At 40.6% G+C, this 16,844-nt stretch overlaps 2 protein-coding genes across 2 annotated transcripts; one reads left to right on the plus strand and one right to left on the minus strand. All coding sequences in view use genetic code 11, as the record gives it.

The window, feature by feature from the left end:
- Positions 1–379: 379 nt before the first annotated feature.
- Positions 380–11,706, plus strand: EGR_01582 (Beta-arrestin-1; the record flags this gene model as incomplete). Its single annotated transcript, XM_024490831.1, has 12 exons — positions 380–454; positions 574–763; positions 815–960; positions 2,983–3,042; positions 4,256–4,323; positions 6,451–6,604; positions 7,060–7,144; positions 7,212–7,284; positions 8,592–8,738; positions 10,085–10,171; positions 10,664–10,984; positions 11,484–11,706. The coding sequence occupies 12 exons, from the start codon at positions 380–382 to the stop codon at positions 11,704–11,706; spliced, it is 1,629 nt and encodes a 542-aa protein (XP_024354696.1).
- Positions 11,707–14,518: 2,812 nt separating this feature from the next.
- On the minus strand, positions 14,519–16,659 carry EGR_01583 (Zinc finger SWIM domain-containing protein 2; the record flags this gene model as incomplete). Its single annotated transcript, XM_024490832.1, has 4 exons — positions 14,519–14,858; positions 15,640–15,967; positions 16,367–16,484; positions 16,513–16,659. 4 exons carry the CDS (start codon positions 16,657–16,659, stop codon positions 14,519–14,521), a joined length of 933 nt encoding a protein of 310 aa, XP_024354697.1.
- Positions 16,660–16,844: the final 185 nt, after the last annotated feature.

The following is a 16,844-nucleotide window of genomic DNA, read 5'->3' on the forward strand; positions in this document are numbered from 1 at the left end:
TAGCATCTCAGTAACGAATAAACTTGCCACAGGTGATTAACACTTTAGTGTTGTTTGCTGAAATGTATTGGAAGTATCTTAGCTGCCTTTATGTATCATTATATAGCGCGTTTATCCATTTTAATAGGTTCTTATTTGCAGTTAGGAAAATGGTTCTTATAATAGTGCTCATTCCAAAATATAGAATTTTATTTACCTTTTTTAAATTTTTAAATTTTAAAACCTTGTTTGTTGGTGCTAACGCTTTAAAACCCTCGAAGGCAATGATTTCCTTTGTCTTCTGATTTTGCCAGAATGCTTTTAACTAACTCCCGGCTCCTTGCCCATTTTAAACTGGTGCAGTATACGACTGCTTTGTTGAATGGGTGGTTCTCGGTAAATGGCGGATGCAGAAGGTGAATTTTCAAAAAGACACGGCACTAGAGTATTTAAAAAAAGTAGCCCGAACGGGAAGGTACCTTTTTTTGTCCATTATAGCACGTCATTAGATCACAGCATATTTATCTAAGAGAGATTTTTTGGATCATCTCAATTATGTTGATCCCATCGGTATGCTTTCCGATTTCAATTTAGGTCCGATTTCAAATAGAGGGCGTCGTTCTTGTTGACGAATCATATGTAAAAAATCGTCGAGTTTTTGTTCATGTTTTGGCTGCGTTCCGATACGGAAGAGAAGATCTTGATGTCTTAGGATTGTCATTCCGAAAGGACCTATTCTTAGCTTCCGCGCAGCTGTATCCTCCTCAGCAACCATTTTTGGATGGTCTTCCTACAAACCCCATTCCCGTCGTCGCCGTGGCTTCTTGCAATTCAGGAACTAAAAGAAGGAGTCCATCGTCTTATGAGGAGGAAAATTCTGCCGAACCTGAAAGCACTCCCACCGACTTAAAGCCTCTTACTCGTCTGCAGGAACGTCTGATCAAAAAACTAGGTTCTAGCGCATATCCGTTTTATTTTGAAGTACGTACTTTTGTACTGCTTGGGAATTTTCTTGCTTTCACTTTATTGATTCGGCACTTCTTTTACGTTGATTAGTTAGTGCGGCTTATTTTTGTTATATTGGAGTACTTTTGTGGTACATTTGGTTGGGTTGAGCTGCGATAGAATTGCTGGTCGAATTAGTAAGAGTATGTTATGAAACGTATCCACAAAATTTGTACTTATTTTTCTAATTATTTAGTTTTGGAGGTCATTAGTGTCTTGCGTGATGTTGCGATTCCTATTTTTTTGTGGTTTATTTTTCGCCAATCAGTCAACAGGATACTACTGAAATTTTCCTAAAATTAAGATAAAAATGAGGTGATTGTGCTTTTCGTTAAGGTGCCTCTATTTCATGATAGTACACTCATCCAACATTGTGTTTCACTGGACAATACGTAGCTTTGTTATTTCATAGTTCTTGATATGAACTATTTTGGTCCTATCCTATTTTATCACAATTTTATGCCGACACCCAATACCCAATGTGTCATTAATCCAATTTGTCATTCCTAGGTCGATTGCCTACATGATTCACAAGTTTCGTTTTCTCACTTCGTAAAATTTTCTTTGTCCTCTAAAACTCTCCTCCCTGTAATGATCAATGTCTAAAACGTGTTGCTCCTTGCTTAACCCTTAGCTTTTGTTATTTTGTGACCGGGTTTCCGTTCCAAACATACCTTGTGACGTATTTTCTGCGTTTTTACCATGGTCTTCGCAACTGCATCGAGTCCCTTCTATGCTGTCACACCTTTTGCTGCATGATTACATCTGCACAACGGGCATCCGTGGTCTCTCTTTATGTAAGCAATTAAGAAACGGAAAAGTAACCTTCAAATTGAGGTTTCAGGTTTTACCATTGATGGGAAGCCAAACCAATAAAATTTAATGATGTGGCTCTAAAAATTTACCAAATTGCTGCCTTTGTCGTCTTACATTATTCCCTCCCTTAATTTTATTTCGTTCAGTGTAAACGCAAGCCTGCGCAATCTTTCCCATTCAAAGGCGATCCATGCCTATTTGTGGTTGTTGGGCGTATTGAACACTTCTATTTATTTCTTTTTTATGTGAAATTAGTAGCTTTTCAGTTTTATCATCTTGGTTGGTTTAGTGTTATAATATCTCCTGACTCCTGTACTTGCTTGAGTCATTGTAAAAGTCAGTTACCGATCTGTCGAAAATAACTTCCATTTCTAACGCATTATATGAGCCACAGCTGCACCTACTCAAGATAACTAAGGGGGATAGCGATGGTCACGAAACTCACGAGCATTAGCTGTGATGTCTCTTGTGTCTCGCTGAAGTATTCCTGTCCTCCCTTGGCATCGTGTTTTTGCCTCGCCTTCGTGTATGGGCTTCCAGGTCGTTTGTATGCGGTCTTACCACTACGCTTCTGGCCGTTTGGCATTGCATAGAAAGTGTTTTGCGTGTTACTTTTGGTGTTATCACTTTTTTTTCTGTCCGGCTCAGCGTTCTTGAAGCTTCTGGTCAAGTCTTTACTCATTTACTTGTTCACTTACCGGCTCCTGCAACGATAAGTTTTTTGCTAACTATCAAATGGTAAATTTAGTGATTTTGTTGGTCATTCTTTTGGCTTGTTGCAGTCAAGTTCACCTCGTCATAGGTTGCAATGAACAATAGCTAATACTATAACCACTTTTTTTCATAAAACTAATTAAGCGCGGCGATTCGTTCTTTTGTATCGACACCGTAGCCTTCTCAAACCCCCCTCCTTATGGTTTGGGTGCGTAAAGGTCATTCAGTTCGGTACAGTCTTCCTGCATTCCTGTCCAGTCAGAAGTACGCGACGCCTTATGATGGTTTTCACAATTCTTGAGGTTATTTTCTTTCGTGTGGTTACTTTAACACGAAAGAACTCAACTATCGCTTTTGGAAAATTCAATTTGTTTGAAGTTTGTATGAGTTGATAATAATGTGTGGACACTGGGGAGTAATCTTTCAGTTTGCGTAAACGCTATGCATTTTACCTTTTTTCCTTTTTAGCTTCCATTCGCTACGCCGGCTTCGGTCACTCTGCAGCCCGGTCCAAGTGATAGTGGAAAGGTGTGTAGGTACACGTCGTGCAGTTGTTTATCGATCACCTATATGCTGGCTTTGTGATGTCAAAAGCTATGGAAGGAGAAAATAAGTTGACGTGCATGGAGTGGAGAGGTCATATCCAATGCTTCAAGTCGAATGCGTGACGATCGCACATGCATACGCGTGTATTGGGGCCGCCAGCAAGGCAACCTGATTGCACTTGGCTAAGTATTGTCGACTCCACACCCATTTCGTTCACTCATCTCTCAGCCGTAAATGAACCAAGAGCAGTGGTCATGTATCAGTGCTTCAGCGTTTCATCGTCGTTTGTTCTTAATTCCACCTCTGCATAAACTCTTTTCTTAAAATCGATGTATGGGAATGGGAGAGTGATTTACTTCGCCTCAATGTTGCGACAATATAGGATCCTCAATTGAGCTTTGGGTGGAAGCCCTTTTTATGCCTACGTGTTTTACTTTTTTTTCAAGCTAACCAAGTACTCTGTCTTACATTGAATCCGACAAGTACCCGTACTGCTATATTAGTTGCTACAATTCACTAATACACTCATTTGCGTTTTGTTGGTGTTATTTTAATGCAACGCGATGAGACGTGGACAATCGGAGACTGATTTCAGTTATGAATGGCTTTCTCTAAATTCTGCGCGCCTTCCTCACCTGAAATATAGGACATTTTTTGCCTCACACTCCAATCGTTTACAAGAGGCGCCTACCTTCTGCGCATCCAGAAATGACCACAATCCCCATATTTTTTTCATTTGTGCCTTAAGTAATTCTACGGTTGTCATTCCCTTCATTTGGAATCATGCCTTCAGGATATGTGTTAATTCTCTCTTAAACATTGCAGCTTTTCCTCACTGTTCAAATTTTCGCTCCTTACTGGGATCTATTCTACACACTTCCGTGTCTTTTCACCGCAACGATAAACTCTCATTCTTAAGTCCGACTAAAGTAATATGCTAATCTAGCAGCAAAACATTGACATCTCAGCCGTGTGCCTGCTTCAATTCTCGAAAATGAGCCGATTTTGTACTTCGGTGTGTTAACGTCTGATATTGTGTAATTTAACAGCAAAAAGGTATTAAACAGGTATAATTAAACCTTTACACATCGGAAATATGTTGAGAATCCTTCACTTTGATGTTATTACCCATAGGTGAGGCTTTTAAAATCTCTCCATTAAGCGTTAATGTATTTGCTTCATTTTCCAATTTCAGCCTTGCGGTGTGGATTATGAGCTAAGGGCTTACATAGCTGAAGAATGCGACGAAAAGCCTCAGTCTCGGTAAGTTAGATTTTTCATTGTTTAAATTCACGCTAGTTGGTCCTTTTGTGAATATCTTCAGTGGAATTGGGAGGCATTTCGCTGATTTTTCGCTCTCGGAAGTCTTGGATATTTTTTAACAATTTCCGCTTTGGGATCGAGATTGTTGGATATACCACTAATATAAGTAACATTTACAAGTTAAACTGCTGAAACGAACTCGGCTATGCTGATTGACATTTTTGTTGGTTCATCGAATTATGCTCCTTTTTCTGGGATGAACGTTGTCCCATGTTGTCGCCATAGTTTCTACCAAAAATGACAACCGACAACATTATTTGCTTTTTTTTGTTCTGTAGTGCCTCGTAGATACTCTAAGTCAGGGCATCTAATCGGAGTGATTCTAAATCAAGGTTATTTGCTTGATTCAAAATTAATTATCACTTGCCTTCACGGGATCGGCCTGCATATGGGCTCGTTCGCTTGTAACCGATGGTCATTTCAGATATAGAGGGCCGGACGGTACACCAAAAACATACTTTACCTATACAAGCGTTTAGCAGCTTAAGTTGGGATTCGTTACCATCCTTTTTGTAATTTTATTATTGTAGTACTTTCAGTGGGTTCATTTCACATCTTCTCCTTCATTTCCGTATTAGCAGTCCTGCATAAATGTTGGCGAATTGTCTAACTCACTTCATCATGTGGGAACCTTTCTGGGTTTCAAAATACTCATTGCTGAAATCAATGAATTTTAGTAGTTTAAAATATTCTCTTTCATCCTAAGTTCATAGTGCTTGAGAGACTCAGTTGACCATAGTCTTAATGTGACTTAAACATTGTGTTCAACGCTTCTTAAAACACTAGCATTTTATTTCTCTTTCACTTCCCATTTTAGCTCAAGGGTGGTTGGCTGTGTGCCCATTAACCGATGGTCACTGTCCCCGAAAAACGTGAATGATTTCAAGCTTCATCCAAACCCACGGTCATATTCACGTTCCCTTTAATGCACACTTACCTTAACCTCTGATTATGCTTGTTTCTTTAATTGCCCCTCTGTTAATTCACTGCATATATCGCTGAGGCTGTAAGGTAGAGCGATCTTCCTAATCATTACTTACTTCCAGGATGCTGCGCTTTCACTAGTTTATTTGTGCTTGTGGTAATGCTCATACTCTTACGAAGGGCTCCGTACTGCCCTTTTGATTGTCTCTAATTCCAAATGGTCTTAAAATTTCTTGCGTAAATTTACCCTACAAATTGCTTTTTTCATTTGAAAAGTAGTCTTCAACAATTATTATCTTTTGCTTTTGTTAGAGAATTTTGGGGAGTGACGAATGCGCAAGCATCTCCATATGTGAATCAATTCCCGTTTTTTAATTTGTGCACTCTTATGTATTCTGCTTTCGTTTCAGGCACTGAATAAACTCGCTTTTTCGAATAAAACTTACTTTCCCCACTTTCATTTCGTACACCGGTGTATGTAAGCAAATTATTTTTCTAAGACCATTAAAGTCGGCATCTAATCCGTTCCCCTCTTCACTCTTTTTTTTTTCATCTTTTGACTCATCAAACGTTTTTTGTTTCTTTATTCAGTCGGAAAAAAATTTGAGCGGAGATTTTATTTTGTTTTGCCAATGTTGAATTCCATTGCATTTGGTGATTTGTGGCAATCACTTTGCTTCCCATTTGTTTTAGGTTCCACACTTTTGTTGACCTCCTTGAAATTTTTTTGGAGCTTGCATATTTCCAATTCTTGTTTTGCCGTCTAGGATGCCATAAATGCTCCAGAGTAGTCATAACTGCACACTTTAAAGTAAATATAGGAGTCACTTGTTCAAAGTCCCTTATTTAATACCAATTTTCTTTTTGTGGTTTGTAATCAGCCGATGCGGATCTTTTCCTCAAACATATTCGCATCAACTAAAAAGTCCTTCAAATGCACCGCCAAACGCTTCCCTGAAGGCTTTTTCTTCTGTTGTGTTGCTTCAGACTAGGCTAGGTAAAAAATTTAGAGCCAGTGAGCAAACCTGGTGGGTTGAGGCATGGAAACAGTGCTTTGCTCATTTTTTTTACTCTGTACCTCACGGGTGAAGCTTGATCCTGCTTTATCTTAGTAAAGAACAGTTTGGTCCGTCTGTTTTCCAGGAGCTCAGTGCGGATGGCCATTCGGAAGTTGACCTACGCCCCGGAGGAGTCGGTCCCTCAGCCTTCCGCGGAAATCATCAAGGACTTCATAATGAGCCCGGGAACCCTGCGTCTCGAGGTCTCACTCGACAAGGAGGTGCCTATCTTTCGCCTTGTGTGTCTATGTTTCCTGCCATCTTTGATGATTGACATTTAGATGTACCGTGCGTTTCTGTACCAACTCTTGCCTGGTCGAATTGCCCTCTTTACCTAATTAAGCCTCGTTTATATGACCCGTATTGAGGGTTTCGACAGTCTGTGTCGTTTATGTCATTTTTAGGTATGCGTAAAAGGGTCTGCGTTATGTTTGATAACCGCAAAGCAACATGAATGGATAATTCCGTTCGTTTTCTTATCGGCCCATACTGTTAAAGTCCGCTGTATTGGGTGTAATACGTAAGCATCAATCTCTGGTTCAATTCATTTCGCCGTAGCTTCACAGTGCAGTAGTGGATTCTGAAGTCGACGATCCTTCCGGCTAAAATCAACTTAAACGACACTGCTTTAAGCCGTTACGTGGATGTTTTTAAATGAGAAGTTATCGCCTTCACTTTCGTTTGCATTTTCTAGAAATACTACCATGGTGAGTACATAGCTGTTAACGTGCTGGTGGACAACAACTCCAACAAAACTGTGAAGAAGATCAAGGTGTCAGGTGTGTTCCAAGCAAACTGAATCGATAACGAATTTCACCCTCAGAATTGTCAGTGTTTTCTTTGCAGTGATTCAGGTGGCGGACATCATGCTGTTCAGTCGCGCCGTCTACAAGTGCACAGTCGATGAGGCGGAGTTTGAGTAAGCCTTTTTAGCTACATCTTACTACGATGTTCATTCCATCTAGGCCGAGGATGGCATACCACAACCTAACAGAATGCTGCGGAGCATGAAAAATCTTTCCTCTTAGTGTTCCGCTTCCTTCCTTCATCTAGTCGATACGTGAATAGGATAATGCACCGTTTATTGCTAAAAATAAACGTGTAAAAATTCCTTTCACTATGAACGTTTTCCACTGCTTTTTAGGAATCCAGTTTTTCATCCTTGGTTTAAGTGTGAAAGGTCCTAACATCTTTCAAGTAACATTTGAGAGTTTAGCCAGTTTCGTTACGTGTCCGAGTCCCTCGTTTTATATTCGTTTACCAATAGACCAAAGTCCAGTCCCTCTTCCGGTATTCTTGCCGCCCACCGATAAAATATTATCGGTTTAAGCATAACATGGCTCTATGAAACTAGATTTGCACATTTTAATCTGCATAAATCTCATCATACCTGATGTCACGTTTTTCTGTACACATGTAGAACTGTGGGATGTCTTTTATCTATTGAGTTACAGGTAAATTCGTTGACTGAATTTCCCACCCCGCAACCTTTCTTTCCATTCGACTTTATGCGTGTTAACTATTCCGTCGAACGATGCTGTTCCTATCACACTCACATGATTCTCCTAATCTGTTTACCTGAAGGTGAACTGTGTAAGAGACTAGTAAATATATACTTACTGTGTACCCTCTGGTATCATGATACTTTTAATTCCGAACACGGGAATGTCTTTTACTTTGTTAAAGCAAAAGTTTACGAATCATGGACTGGGTAGTTTATGAAAATTGCCTACCAATATTTACAAAAAAGTAGCATTAGTTGTCCTCTTCCTGTCTCTTGCTATTATCCGCCTGTCTACTGGACCTGCTGATTCCTCCATATTAACTCGGTAGTAATTGTACATTTATTTGAGGACATCTGTTGTTAAGCGTTACTCCCGTGTCATGGCTTTTACCGAGATAAGTGTTTATTTTCATTTCTTAAATTTGCAAATTTCTTTTTATGATTACGTTAGTTATTTGCCCAGTTGTGCAGTGATAAGTTTTACAAAATGGGTCGATCTTGTGCCCAACTATCTGCGGCGTGCTTTAGATCTTCGCAACAGATCAACTTACTGTTTTTGAGTTTCACAAATCTAGTATTTCGATTGCAATTTGGACATCATCCTGTAGATGTGCAACTTGTTTAAATGATAAAGTATGTAGAGGGTTTTGTAATTTGATTTAGACCCAAATCTCGTAAAACACAATCTAATGCAGTCCGTTTTGGCTACTTTCTTTGCATAGAGAGGGTTGTCCAATCCTGCCGAGTCAAACAGGCTGGTGTAAGGTGTACCACATGTGTCCTCTCCTCTCCAATAATCGAGAAAAACGCGGTCTTGCTCTCGACGGTAAACTCAAGAATGAAGACACTAATTTGGCCTCTTCCACAATGTAAGTCTTTTCTCTCCGCTCCCCCATCCGTCCTCACCCCCTTTCTCTCAATTTATTGGTCACAGCCTTGTATAGTGTTGCTTATATACATGTATAATAGGCGACCTATCTTTTCTATCGCTGTTTCCTGAAAATGACTTATCTCCTCTCCCATTGCTCTCTGTCACATCCAGGAGGCAGAGACCTGTCGCTCTCCCAACTACATGATTTTTCAAACGGAGCGGGATTTTACAGTTGCTCCATTTGTGTTCAATAAAACTCTTAGGTACGGCATTGAAAAGTGCTTTTAATATTCGCTTCTTGAGCTTAGATGCATTATATCCCAAATTTACTCTCAGACATCATCGCCTAAATGTGTTGCACTTTCTTTTCCATCATAAATCAAAACCATTTAGGTAACCATGAATCTGAAATTTTTAATTAAGGCCAATGGGGTCCCGCGTTTAGCCAAAAATCGTCGATTCATTTATCACTAACTGGTGTCGTATATCTGTGGGAAATTCACTAGTCTTTGCGCAACAACTCCCTTTTGCGAATCACATTGTGCGAATACTACAAGAACACTTGAATAGTAGTCGTGAAATCGCAGAATTCTCTAGTTCCAGTAACTCTTTTTGCCCATTTTTCATCTTACAAGCATTATCATGTCGGGTGCGTAGAGCCATATATGCTGGTTTAAATAATGGCCCCTTCGCTTTGGGCAAGTATATCTTCGAACGTTTAAACACATTGTACTTGACATATTTCTATCATTTTTGACTCGAAAGATGACGTATTCACGCCTATATGTATTTGATCATTTCGGACGCCGTCTTCACAACCCGAATGACATTGCGCACCGAGTGTTTAGCCCAAATACGTCACTGAATTGGGCTACTGCCTTCAATCTTTTCATGAAATTGTTTCCCATTTCGACAATATGTTCTTATAACTTTTTTGCGGTAGTTCATGAGATAGCAAAATGCAATGCCTCTTTATCCACAGGCGAATAAAAGCAATGCCATTAGGAATTCTAGGAGATGGTAACCCTTAAAGTGTCAAACTAATATCATTCACATGGAAAATTTTGCTACTCTGGATTGCAATGATATGTTACTGTCAAGAAAATCTTATTGATTTCCAAGGTGAGCACCAGTGTTTGTGGAAAACAATTCTATGGTCAATTTTGTCACCTGTCAAACGTAAAAACCTATTCGTGTGTGCCAGTTGAAGTTATTTGACTTAGTAAAGCCGATAAATTCGTGCTATCTGCTTTCTGAGGACGTCGTGTGAGTGACTCACTTCCTCCCTCATGTCAGGCTTTGTGTATACTAAACCTTTGCCAATAAATGATAACGCCCTTTTAGCATTCTCAACCCCACACAGAAGGAGAATCTCGGCATCATTGTCCAATACCGCGTTCGAGTACGACTGGCTCTAGGATTCGGAGCAAGGTAACTATTGTCCCTTTGACTTCTGGAACGATTAAACCTCCACGGTCATACTTGCCGTTTAGATTAATTTTTTTTCTCAATTTCATCTCGACCTAACGTCACGTTTTATCTTGGTATTTAAACACACGGCACCCACTCTAGTGAACATGGGACGCCAAACCCACTCAATGTTTGTCCCTTTATGCTATGCTCATCATTTCCTCTTTTGTAAATTTAACAAATCCCGTTGTAAAATTTCGGTTCCCAGCACATCTGTCGGTTGATAATTTTATCTTTCATTAGTTAGTAATGTGACGAGCTTTGTTCGTTTGCCTGCATATGTGATAGCACCTGCCACCACCGCCAAGGTCTGTACGTGGACTGATGTGAAGGTCATAACACCGCCTGTCATTTTATCCCATCTTTTTTCAGCTAACCCAGTGATTAACCTAGGCGGCATGATTAGTAGTGCAGCCAGTTTGCCTTGACCTGTCTTACGATTTGCAACCATAGCGACGTGTCGGTGGAGCTACCCTTCACGCTGGCGCACCCGAAGCCTCCGCCGGAGGAAATTGAGGCCGATTGCGGCAGCGCTATCGTCCCCTCATCATTTCTCGCCAAACAAGGGACGGTAGAGGGAGAACCGGACCAGACAGAAGGGGAGCAGATAGGGAGAGAGGTGAAGATCACTGCCGGTGTCGCGACAGGTGACTTCATCGACCTTGAGGATCCTCCCTCTGGCAAACGGCAAGCCGGTTTTTTCCCCTTGACTATCACCACCTTCTTTCCCTCTGATTTAGCTACCTCTCTCGTCAACATTGGTTTTGTTTCCCAGTTAACCTACGGCAAAAGCTTTCGAGAATGGTTCCGTAAACTAATCGATTCTCATTTGCATGGTGTCCTCACCGTAATCTCCTTCCACAAGAATGCCCCACTATTCCAGGATGCTTTTAGTAAACAAGATGAATAAAGTGAAACATTGAGTCTCTGTTTTGAGTTGCTTTGACCATCACTCGGAATTGATGATCCCCTAGTACCTGATTCATATTTTTCATATTCTCGTTTTGCATCAAGAACAACTTTAACGTACGCACAACAGCAAATGGTTTGGTAAAAGAAGACGCCCACCCTTTTCTATGGTATGCACAGTATTTGAAGCAATCATCTTATGATTTCACTTTATGATAAGGAGTGCAAGTGTGTCGTGTTTAAGATGCAGTTTCACAGTACAGCTTCTGGTGAAATTTTCGATGTTTTTATACCTATGTGGCATTTTGAACTGCGGTAGATACCAATTCTGGGTCATCATTCATTACCTCTTTTAACCACACAGGGCAGTGGATTTGCCCAGTGACGATTTGATCTTCGAGGACTTTGCGCGTCTCCGACTGCGTGGACAGGACTCAACTGCTGGTGCGGGTGAGGAGACAGTGGCGTCCTCAAGCTCCATCCTCGCCATTGAAGATACCCACCAGCCCATTGCCGTCGTGGCCGCGACCACCAATGTTGCTCCCACCGTCTCTACTGCCTCCGCCGTCCCCACCCCTTCCCACTGAGTCCTCCCCACCACAGCCGCAGCTCCAGTCGCCATGTGCAATAAGTATACATGCTTTCTCTCATCTCGCTTTTTCGCTGTCTTCCCACCCATCTCACCCTCCTCCCACCCTCCCCCGTGCATACCCTACATCTCTCACCTTTGCCCTGATATTGACACCCTTTCCAAGATCCCTCCTTATTCTCCTCCTGTATTTAAATGACATTTTCCTGCGCTTATATGCGAATAACTAACAACTCTACTTGATTTTCTCCTATATTTTTGTCGTCATTTTAATGAATGCATGCAACTGTTTTATTAATTCAACATGGCTTTTTGTCCCATTCTTGGGCTTGCGAATCGGGCTGGTTCTTCTCTTTGGTGTCTATCTCGGGCTACATTCTTAACCAGTATTTCTCGCTCATTCTGCGCGTCGGGCGCGATGTTTCCTGAAATTGATTAGAGCAAAATTAAAACATAAACCAGTACCCATCACGCCATCATCTCCTGAATCCCTACCGAGTATGACGACCTTTACCAGTTTTTTTACCCACGCTTCGTCTGCTTTGCCTTCATCGGTGCACTATTCCCATACGGGGTCATGCACTTAAACGTTAGTTGTTTTTGTTTTGAGACTGCCATCTGTCTACCATCTGTCAGGTAAGTGACCTTGAGGAAAACGGGTTGTTATTGTCCATTGAGTTTGCAGAGTTTATATCTCATAAACAATAATTTCTCAAGTGTAAATTACCACATAAAGAACCTTTTCACTTTGAGGGTGTTAAAAAACGATGAACAGGAAGCCTTAATATTGTCCCTACCTGGGTTCTCTTGCATATTGGTCTGATGGGGGTTGAGAAAGTTTTCTTCGTGCAGATGTTGGTCGAAGAGCTTTGGCAGATAGCTGCGGACTTTATTTCGAGCGGCGGGGTGACAAATCTAACTTCGTCCCGATGACTTCTGGCTTCGCTGTTCACACACAGGTTACGGGCTGCATCTGAGAATGAGCTGATTTTCAGGATATCTCCAACATTCTGCAACAAAATGTTTGTAGATTGTATGGAGAAGTAAAAGTTTACTGGATTTGGCGTGGCTGAGGAATGTCGTCCTAGGGAAATGATAGTGGCAAATTTGTACTGTTGGAATTTGAAGCTATCATGGAAGAAAATCCTCCACATTTCAGCCCTATAGGATAGAATGCTATTGTCTTTTGATCGTGCTTCAAGATTACTACCCATAACTGTCAACGCGTCGGAACGGCTGAAGCCTGCATGGGTGGTTTACAGAATGAAAAACCACTTCGCTGAAAGGTGGTGGCACTGCGTCGGAAAAGGGTTCACTGCATTCGAGCTGCGTTTTTACTTCATGTTAAGTAATAGGCGGACTGCTACGACAAAGGACAGAATGATTCTATCTTCGAGTCATCCATTCATATTCAAAGGAAATATGCAGCTGATTTACACAGTTATTTTACAATTAGCTCAAGATCTGAGCTATCAAAGTAACATTGCAATCTACTGAAGTGTTGACAGCTCGTCCAGACCCCATTCAAGTTAAATCCCAACCTCAAGTGCTTAGAGGAAAGTTATTAATTGCTAGGCAAATTGTTTAACATATGCATTAATAAAATCTTGGGCAGCGTTGCTTAACTAGCTAAAAATATAAAAAAATAAAAAATATACAATTGAATATAAAATTGGGTAAGATTTGCTTAGTAGTATATGAATTAGAATGTCACCATACTTTATCACCGCAGACTTCTATCCGACGATGATGCTTATGTTAATCTTACACTAATCTTTTCTTTTAGCCAATAACTCAAAGTAGGAATTTTACTGCCACTCAGCCTGAATAACAGAGTTTGTTAACCCGAGGAGCTCATGGGTTATTAGCAATTCAAAAATGTGATTTCAGCTTGCCTTCAATGTATCGGAGGTGCCTTGGAACGGGGAACACCTCTCGGACCTGTCCCTCTCGCTCCGGATTGGTAGACAGGGGATAATGGGCACTGCGATTATTCCATCCAGGGGACAGCTTGGCGACCTGCTCATGGAGCAATTACGTTACGATCATTCTTCATATGAATGCTCAAGTGCTTTGATCTTGTGAATGATAACTACCCACGATTTGGAATTGCGAAGAAAACGTTTTCAAAATGTCACTTAGGGGCTAGCAAGCATTGAATTATGGTATTGACTTAGCCACTACGCGGTTCTATTGATTAAACTCTTGCTTGATCTCCTTAATTTAAGGTCATGTGCATATGGAGAATTGCCAAGTGGGTCAGGTCTCACTGGGTTGGTCACTCGATGCCACTTCCTACTTTCTCCGCTAATATAAAACTTTCTAGCGGAGATATTCCGCAAATTACTACCCACAGAATGCTATCGTTTAAGGGGCGCTAAATTTTGCATCTGGCGTGCAAGTGGTTACACGCGTAAATTAAGCCAATTTCTTGTCTCTTAAAATTTACTCAAACCACGTAATCTTTAATTTGGACTACTTTTAAACCATCAATTTGCCTCATGTGAAGGCGATTTGGGATTCTCAAACTTCAAAAAAGCGCACCTAATTAATTACCTCGATTTCACCTGGTTGGTCTTAAGAAGCGGTCTTTTGTGAATTGCTTCTAGATCTAAGGTTTCCCGATACATTGGTAAGCATTCGACTGGCATACAGGAACCGAGATTCTCCCTTCTCAAGCAAGTGGATGAAATGGATGTCTATAGTCTAGGAGCATGGTACAGGTCCGATAACTTTTGCGGAATAAGGAGTGCCCCTATTGTTGAAAAGCTTACATGCTGGATTTTTGCAAAAGTCCTGACAAAAGTCCACTAAAATATGACGCAAACCACACGTATCCCATCAAGTGACAAATGTAAAGACGAAAAAACTGACACATGAAGAAGCCATTGATCAACGCATTTTGTATGGAAGACGTGATTGCAGCGTAACAGTTTTCTAACTTCCTCCCCTTCACGAAAATGCATTAGACAGATCCGGCACTGTCGCCCCGGTGTTAGAAGACCTCGCGCGGTCCCGAGCTCCCTCGTCCCGCCCAAGGCTGCCCCCTTAGGCAGGTTGGTGTGCGCGGCCTTAATGAGCCATTTGGCCATTCGACCCAGTTCTTTTCGACACAAGGGCTTTGTGAGAGCTTCCCAGACAGATACTGACCTTAGGCAATATACAGCCTCAATTATGCATTAGATAAGAGTTCAATTGAAAGAAACATCACCGCTTCGGACACAATTTAGGCATTGTGATTTGAATTTGAACGGACTGTATGCACTAGCTCTTCCTATAAAATTCCAAATTTAAAAAATGTAGGAAATAGTAAAACAGCTTACCTACGTGGATTGTTTTCTACATAATGCTGATCAAGTCCGCTAAGTATGTCAAAGTTCCAAGGTATCTTGCGCCACTTTTCCGATATTTTCTGGAAAAATCACCGTTGAAATTTTCAAATCTGTCCTGATGGATGCAAAGTTCACTTATACCCATCGTTTTTAGATAGAGTTAGCAAATTAAAATCGTCTCTAAACATGACCATTACTGGATTTAGGCGACAAGGCACTAGGGATTAATGCCTCAAGTAATATGATGAACTTCTTCGTGTTGAACACAAGCAACAACATCATAATATTAGGACTTACAAGAGAAGGTGCACCATCGACCTAAGAATGAATTTAATGGTGCAATTTTACAACTAAGCGCTTAATTCCCCTATCATACCTCTCATGTCGCTCTTGCACTTATATTCAAACGATCGAATATGAAACACTTCTGAAAAATTGATACCCAATATGTAGAAACATCACGTCAAAGGTGCGCATGGGCCAATTAAGTTTGGCTTTTCCATGCAATTTACTGAGATGTCTTAAAATAAAAATTGATAAATTCACTAAAATTCACTTCAAAATACAACATTCTTGCCTCTTTCCAATAAAAACGGGACTTTTCCATAAGGCGTCCACTTGTGCGCTGCTCGAAGCATTTACTGCATAGTAGCAAATTTGACTTATCAATGTTCAAAAAACTCTCACCATCACTCGCGCAATATAATCTCCCAATTATTGGTGAACAGTTGCAATCAGTGCACATGCAATTGTGTTCTTCAGGCACTTCAAAATCTCTGGTTATGCTGTTTGACAATGAATCAGTGTTCCGGACCAACATATTTGTTTTAGCAAAGTAGTTTTCACAAAGTGTGGTCTCTAAAATAAGGTCTTCCAATTTTGAAAATTCTCCTCTACACATTGGACAGGATACAATATCAAATCTATCTTAATGGATAATTAGAGCATCATGCAATAGAGGTACCTAGATTTCTTTCCTTTATTTGATGGTCCTTCCATATTTTCATACATTTAATATGAACATTATTACCACAACCCTTGCGGCAAAATGTGACAGGAAACCTCTGATGACACAAAAATTTATCTTGGCAAATAGGACATATGTCGTCTATTTCAATGGCACGTTGTTTAATTTGAGACTACGGTGAAATATTGAGACTCAATTGAAGACATACACCACAGGCACTCCTCTGTTCAGTTTTCGAAGTGGTAGGAGCTTTTTTACTAGTGTTAATCGAATACTTCTCCAACAGAATCAAGATCTCTCTTTCGCAAAGACCACTTTGCCAAGACACTGAAGGTGGTGCGCTACGTAAGAAGGTTTACTTGGATCGTGCCTGTCTAGTCGAAATCTTTTCAGAAGGATCCAGCATATATGCTTACATAAGTCATTTTCCTTAACAAATACTTTGCAACTACAGGTATGCCGTTCGCCAATGAAAACCTACGAACTGTAAGTAGTATTTACTAACCTTAAATTTCTGCTTTGCATTTTCTTCTTGGATAAGAAATCCCATTGGACCATAATTTTGTAAGATGCACATAGTGGTATTGAGCGCCTCATTTTGCTTTTCCTTAACTGAAAAAGAAGCCTTCCTTCTATAGGCTCCGACGCGCATTTTACCAGCCAACTTGTTACTTAAACTGGCGGGTGACGCGTACCTGTGGTTGCAGCGAAATGTGGTAGCGTGATAAAAATTTATAGGTTAGCAGACGGGCACACAGTATGACTCCGACCGTAAATTAAGTGTTACAGAAAGCTAAATAATGGCCAAAACCTTTGCTGGAACTATTGTAACTAGAT

The sequence above is a fragment of the Echinococcus granulosus genome (assembly GCF_000524195.1).
Source record: "Echinococcus granulosus chromosome Unknown EG_S00006, whole genome shotgun sequence".
Taxonomy (NCBI): domain Eukaryota; kingdom Metazoa; phylum Platyhelminthes; class Cestoda; order Cyclophyllidea; family Taeniidae; genus Echinococcus; species Echinococcus granulosus.